Source organism: Babylonia areolata, chromosome 21, assembly GCF_041734735.1.
Source record: "Babylonia areolata isolate BAREFJ2019XMU chromosome 21, ASM4173473v1, whole genome shotgun sequence".
Lineage (NCBI taxonomy): Eukaryota > Metazoa > Mollusca > Gastropoda > Neogastropoda > Buccinidae > Babylonia > Babylonia areolata.
Genome location: NC_134896.1, coordinates 24667775 through 24675274, shown reverse-complemented (window position 1 = coordinate 24675274; position 7500 = coordinate 24667775). Strand labels below are relative to the sequence as shown.

The following is a 7500-nucleotide window of genomic DNA, read 5'->3' as shown; positions in this document are numbered from 1 at the left end:
GCACTGGCAAGTGTAACAACAACAGCCTTCTTCTCCTCAAGACGTGTGCCACACATGAGCTTGTCATCACCAACACCCTGTTCCGTCTGCCCACCAGTAAGAAGACGTCATGGATGCACCCTCGCATGAGGCACTGGCATCTTATAGACTACGTCATCATAAGGCTGGACGTCAGAGTAATGAGAGCTATGTGTGATGTCTACTGCTGGACCGACTACCACCTCATTGTGTCCTAATTCAGGCTTCGCATTCTGCCCAAAAGTAGACCCCAAGGCCAGATGATTGCAAAGAGGCTGAATGTACTCAAGTTGAAAAGCATAAGGTTGCAGAAGAACTCGCGGATGACCTTGAAGGCAGACTGCCAGACACACCACAGGAAGACGGGACCATCGTTGGGGAACAGTGGATGGCCTTCAGAGACGCTGTATATACTACTGCCCTCGAACATCTCGGACCAGCAACCCGAAGAATCCAAGACTGGTTCAATGAAAATAATGAAGAAATAGTGGTACTGATAACAGGGAAAAATCAACTGTTCAAAACATATCAGAACGACCTCACGTCACAAGCCAAGGAAGATGCCCTTGTTAACGCAAACTGAAAGGTGCAGATGAAACTTCGTGAGATGCAGGACAGCTGGTTCAGCAAGAAGGCGGAAGGCGCACACAGCCACGACACAAAGCGCATCTCTGATGCGCGTAATGCTGAATACAGACACTAATCCTCCGGCTCCTCCTCCCTCCTAAACGCAGATGAGACGCAACTGTTGACAGAGAAGAAGCAGTTTCTGAAGCGGTGGGCTGAGCGCTTCTACTACGTCCTCAACCGCCCTGCCAACATCAACGACGAGGCCATTGCTCGCTTGCCCAGGTAGACATCACGGAGGACCTCGACACCCTCCCCACAGAAGATGAAGTCAGGAAGGCAGTGAAGCAACTCTCCTGTGGTATAGTGCCAAGATCCAGTGCAATCCCCGCTGAGGTATACAGCCTGCCATGATCCAAAAGCTGACTGAACTCTTCCAGTCCATGTGGAACATTGACAGATCCCACAACAGCTGAATAATGCCAGCATAGTCCATATCTACAAGAGGAAAGGCAACCGCCAGAAGATTATGGCCCTTGTCTCGCTAAATCACCTTCTCCAACGTCTTGAGCAAGGTCTCCTCACAGAAAGCCAGTGTAGCTTCTGTGCTGAACATGAAGTAACTGAGGACATGATATTTGCTGCACGCCAACTCCAGGAAAAATGCCAGGAGCAACACAGCGACTTCTTCATGACATTTGTCAATCTGACCAAAGCTTTCGATACGGTCAGCAGACAAGGCTTCTGGAAGATCACGAAGTTTAGCTGCCCCAGAGAAAGTTCATCACAATCGTCCGGCAGTTCCACGACGGCATGATGCTGAATGTTCTGGATGACGGAGACGAGTCAGAGGCCTTCCCAGTGACAAACGGCGTCAAACAAGGCTGCATTCTCGCCCCAACTCTGTTCAGTATGGTATTCTCTGCACCCGATGGTATTCTCTACCATGCTGAGAGATGCCTTTCGTGAGTGCGAAGAAGGAGTCCACGTCAGGTACAGGACTGACGGGATATTGTTCATCCTCAGGCACCTGCAGGCTGTTACAAAGGTGAAAAAGACTGTCATCACAGACTTCTTGTTTGCTGATGACTGTGCACTCAATGCGAGCACAGAGCAGAAGAGGCAGTGTTAAATAGACTGCTCATCAGAAGCCTGCGACAACTTCGGTCACACCATCAGCACCAAAAAGACCAAAGTTATGTACCAGTTTGCCCCATGGAGCCGTGCATGAACAGTGAATGGGCAGAACATTCATGCAGTCGACAACGTCACCTATCTGAGTAGCACGATCTTTCACGCAGTGAACATAAAATCGCTTCCACCTGAGCTGTCTCCGAGGACTCCTCCACATCAGGTGTCAGGACAAGGTCCCTGACACGGAAGTCCTGAAATCAGCTGGCTTCTGCAGCGTCTACACCCTCCTGCAGAAAGCCCAAGCCAGGTGGGCTGGAAATTTTGTCAGAATGCCAGAGTCGACTGCCTAAGCAGCTGTTGTACGGAGAACCTCGTTAGGGCAAGCATTCAGTTGGAGGGCAGAAGAAACGCTATACAGACTGCCTCAAAGCGTCATTCAAAGAGTTGGGCGTTGACATCAACACGTGGGACAGGCTTGCTCTAGACCGTTCAGCTTGGCGCAGCAAGATCACCACAGGAGCCCGTGCAGCTGAAGCCATGCACATCACCGAGCTGTGTGCAAGGCCCAAGCAGCATCCATTGCCACGACAACACCCACTCACTTGAGTCCCACATGTGGGCGAGCCTTCAGTGCCCGGATTGGCCTCATCAGTCACCTCCGGACCCACAGCCACCGATCTTCCATCTGATATTTGAAGCCAAGGTCATCTTCAAATTCGAACATCATGTATGTATGTATGTATGTATGTAGGTAGGTAGGTAGGTAGGTAGGTAGGTATATTGTGGATCAATATGTAGCCATTATAGCTACGTTTTTGTTTTGTGTTATATTGTGACTGCATGGGAACAAACTTCTGAGATAGGGAGGGTGTGCAGCCCACTTTCGCCGTGGACTTTTCGTCGCTCGCAGAGCGAAAGGTAGGTCATATGACGACATGCGAAGCCCACCACCATAACCGGCGCATCCAGGTGTGCACTGCTTTTGTTCGGACACATTTTCAGCAGAGTTTATTAACGGATCAGTTCGAATACGTAATGGCAGATATATCACAAGAAACACGCTCAAAGTAAACATAGAAGACTAAGCAAATAATGGGTGTACTTATAAAACCAAATATATCTTGTAAACTTACAAAAAATAGTCACCAAAATTGTTCAAAATACTTTCGTCAGAACAGCGATTTCAGCGACGAAAATTTAGCCTTTCGGTGACCTGGAAAAAAGTGAAGTGGAGATGCGCATGTGCACGCGGCCCTCACTAAACATAGCCAGAGAGCCCCGAAGAAAATCCGACGAAAGTGGACCTGCATACCCTCCCTGTTGCGCGGCACATGGGTGAGGTTACAGTTTCATGGAAAAGACATGCCTTGTGTTCACTGTTAAAGCCTGTTTCTTAAAAAAAAAAAAAATAAAAAAAAAATAAAACAAATAAAGAAAAAGAAAAGTTGCCAGTTGCAAAACGGCTACGGATTGTCAGCAGGTCCAAAACAAATTTCTTTGGAACAGGAAAAGTACAGTGACTGACTGGAAAAAAACCCATAAACAATTTAGTGGAGTTTTTCCATCCACACCAGAAGATTCTGTTTCTGATTTAGTCTAAGTTTTGTATGAACATCAGTATGCAAAATAAATTATTTGCTTTGCCCCTTCTTAATCTAACCTACAGTCACGTGTACTGAGATTTGAACTGGGATACTGATCAATGAGTTAGATGTCATAGATCTCAAGATTTTTTTTTTTTTTTTTTTTTTTTTTTTTTACAATTTAAAACCCTTTCAATAAATGACATCATCCTTGTAGGATACATGTCAATCATCATACATAAGACGTTTCAAACGATTTTTATCTTATTATGAGTTTCCACTTTGCTATATCCATTTTTTTCGTGCCTACTATGGAGATCATATCAAAGGTACCAGTATCAGAAGTTTCATGAGAACATGAAATGAAAAAAACAAATTCCCCAATCTTCTTTTTGGCTGGAGATTCTCAGCGAGTCCAGCTCCAACACTAATTCGATAGAGGTGTTGAAAAGTTACATGAAATAACGATACCGTGAGATCACGAGGCTTTTGTTGGTTGCTATCATTTGTTTGTTTTTCAGTTATTTCATTCCGTTTGTTTTGTGGACGAATGTAGCCTTCACAATAACAATGAAGGTGGCAGAATGGTCAAGAGGCTTAGCTGCCAATAATATGTCTGTGAGGGTGTTGTTTCGATTTCCGCTGTGCCTCTTTCTCCTAAGTTTGACTTGAAAATCAGTTTCAGCGTCTAGTTATTCGGATGATTCGATAAACCAAGGGCCCATATGCACTGAAAAATAACCCATGGCAACAAGAGTCTGGTGCTCCGGCAACATTCTGTGGAAGAAATCCACCATGACAGGAACACCAATATATATGCATGCACTCAAGGCTTGACGTGCGTTGTGTCGTGCTGCTGTTGGGCATCTGCTTAGCAGATGTAGTTCAGTGTATGGATTTGTCCGAACGCAGTGACGCCTCCTTGAAAATCTGAAACGAGAACTTCACAATCGTCCAGATGATGAACACTACGATTCACCGCATTGGCTAAATGACAATCCCATTAAGAAAATATTCGGCCAGACATTAACAAATTGCATTAAGTTCAATGGTCTAACAATACCAAACATTTTGAATGACAAGAACCCTGAGATAATCTTTAAGGTCGACTGGGCTGTCAACAGTCAAACAGGAAGTGCAAAAGCTAAGACTAACATACTTGTACACTTACAGTTCTGGAAAAGATGGGCCAGTGGTTTGTAGCCCAAAGTAGATCGCTTCTTTCATGATATCTCTGACACCTTGCATTACATCTGTCCATTCTTCCGGAGTATTCAGACTAGCAAGATAAGCGTTTCGTTGAGTGCATTCTTTGGCTGCTTCTTTCCCCGTGATATGCTCTCCTCCCGAGATAAACATGTAGCATTTTGTTCCTATGGAAAGGACTCCTTTACCACATTTGTCACTGGTATGGCCACAGTCTTCTTCATCCTCTCCATCAGAACATTCCATCACTAAGTTACAGTTAAAATGCTTTTGAAATGTTGGCCAATATGGAACTGAGCAATTCCATTTATCGTTGTCAAGTTTTTGAGGAATCTCAGACTGAAGATGAAAAGAGAAATAAAATCTGAACCCAAAATGTTCCACACTTTCGTCAGTTTTGAAATGAAAATGGAGTACGTCGGCGTGGAAGACAGTTGGCTTAAGCAGTGGTTTGTCATTGCAATATGTATATTTTTCTGACTCTTTCTGCCCCACATGAACAGTAAGACGATCGTAGTTGCATTCACTTTCACTTTCTATATCCATAGCAAGCACACTGACCATCACACTGGAATTGGATGGTACGTCCAGTTGCGTCCATATGTCAAGGTAGTTCGGGTAATTTATTCTGCGATCCCAATCAGGCGATTGAATATAACCTGTGACAAACAAAAATCACGAACAAGCCATTCTGTATAATTGCAAACATTTGCGAATGGAATTTGAAAGCTGCATTCTTAGCAAATTCAGATTATCTTCAGAAATGAGTATAAAAATATTTGAATAGCTAAGTAAATAAACAAGCAGGCACAAAATTGAATTTAAAACATATGAATCAATAGTTAAATAGATAAATAAATAATGACTGGCATGGGGGTAATGTCGCTGAAATGGTGCAGATGACGGGGCAGAAAAAATTAATAAATAAAAAGTAAAACCACCACCACCACCACCGCACGATCAACACTTCTGCCACTGCTACTTCTCATACTACTGCTACTGCTGCTGCTGCAATGAGTGGTCAGGCATTCACCACATCATAACTTCAATGAAATCAATTCTCAAAGATCGTGTCAAAACAAATGGATTCAATTAGGGCTAATATTGAAACCAACACGAATTGATTTGCAATAAATTAAACGGACACTTTCATTTTGGGCTGAGTGCAATATAATCATGCCTACCTGTTGTGGGCGTGACGAACACTACTTGCAGCTCAGGAGGTGGCACAGCAGTGAAGTTGAAGACCAGTTCAACAGAACTGTTACGCTCATTATGCACCAAGTGAAATGTTACCCTGTTTTCAGGGCTCACCACACGGTAAATATTTGAATCACAATAAAAATCTCTGCTTGAGAAGTCTGATGGTTCGTAACTTAGAATAAGATCATAAGCCGAGCAGGGACTGGGGTTTACATAGACAAACATCTGCAAAACTAAGTCTGATGGGACCACAAATTCAATCATGCAATCGCCCGTCTCATTGAATGTCTCCTGAGATAGCAAGATCTGTCCTGCAACGGCACTAAAGTGCAGATTCTCTTTTTCTTGAAAACAAGATGACACGTTTTCGGCTGTCAGGTTTACGAAGTCATTGAAGATGATATTTTGGGGTGTGGTATCATCAAGCTGAGAAACATGTGCCGGTGTGTTGACAGTGTTGTTCTGTTGCTGAGACGTTTGCTGGAAGTTCAGAGATGGTGACGTTCTTGGAGTCCTGTCAGAATAAAGGAACTCGTTGCTCTTATGGGTAAACACATCTTCGCTGGGAACTGTCATTTGTGTTGTGACCACTTCGTCCAAAGTTGATTCACTTAAGCTGTTTGTAACAGATCTGTAAACTGAGACTGTGTTATTCGAGGCATCGGAAGAATAATTTGGAAAAACCGTGGCTGCAAACACATCACCAGGATTGTTGCTTTGGGGGTGTTGCTTTATTGTGGTTTGTTCTTCTGGATTGTCAAACATTTTTGTGTAATAGCTGTTATAGGCTGTGTTCAAATCACTGCTGGTCCCTGGTTCATGTTTATCTGATCTCTTTCTTTGCGTTGTTTGTTCTACGATCTGTCCCAAGGAAGTCCAAGGCACACTGACGATGAGAAAACTCAACAAAAGATGCATCATTTTATAAACACATGCAGTCCTCCAAGTCTGAAGACATCTGTGAAGCGCCTGCGTTTTCCCACGGTTTATGTTGCGGCTGGGTTTTTATCCACACGTGTCTCGTCTGTGCAGCTTTCGCTCGAATAGTTCACTCCCTCACATAATTATTGTTTGCAGTTCGGTACACTGTCGATAGATTGGTGGATTGTTGTTTAAATACCGTGAGGACTATTCCATGAATAACCAAATAACCAGTGTAAACACTCAGCAGAACAGAACAGTGTTTGGCTGTTTTCCCGAATGTCTCATTGGGTTGTGATTTGTATAACGATGTCCATTAGTAAATTAGGAGGCAGTTCGGAGTTAAGCTATATTCATATTCTCCCATTCTAATCCACTGTCTGTCTTCTAATTCACTAAAACAACTGGAGAGAAACTTATGCGCTTGATATCAAGCGATTCCTTTTCACTGCATTCTGTCTTTCTGTCTCTCTTTCTGTCTTTTTTCTGTCTGTCTCTTTCTTTCTTGCCTTTATTCTTTCAAATATTTTCACTCAAACAAATATATTCTGACAACTTTCGTTTACTACTATCACAACTACTATTACTGCTGCTGCTGCTGCTGCTACTGCTACTGCTACTACTACTACTACTACTGCTGCTGCTGCTGCTACTACTCCCGTTACCACTATGCACTTAATCTGAATTATCTGTACTTTCTCTGTAGGTTGGGAGCATGCGCTCCCGCGAGTATTTGTGTGCGTGAATAATGCAGAACGAGACTTTTAAGCTATCACCCGTTCGCGTTTAGCTAGATCATTAATGCAACCACAACCGAATGGGATCGAATTATTTTTCTCTCTGTGTGTATGTGTGTCTGTCATTGTGC

At 43.5% G+C, this 7500-nt stretch overlaps 1 protein-coding gene across 1 annotated transcript in view; it reads right to left on the bottom strand.

The window, feature by feature from the left end:
* LOC143296336 (G-protein coupled receptor GRL101-like) overlaps nucleotides 1-6798 on the bottom strand; it is a 15176-nt gene extending 8378 nt beyond the window's left edge. The window contains exons 1-2 of the mRNA XM_076608211.1: nucleotides 5693-6798; nucleotides 4474-5167 (exon numbers count right to left, since the gene is read on the bottom strand). Of these exons, the coding sequence (XP_076464326.1) occupies nucleotides 4474-5167; nucleotides 5693-6632 (1634 nt within the window). The 5' untranslated portion in view covers nucleotides 6633-6798. The remainder of the gene's footprint in view (nucleotides 1-4473; nucleotides 5168-5692) is intronic.
* Nucleotides 6799-7500: the final 702 nt, after the last annotated feature.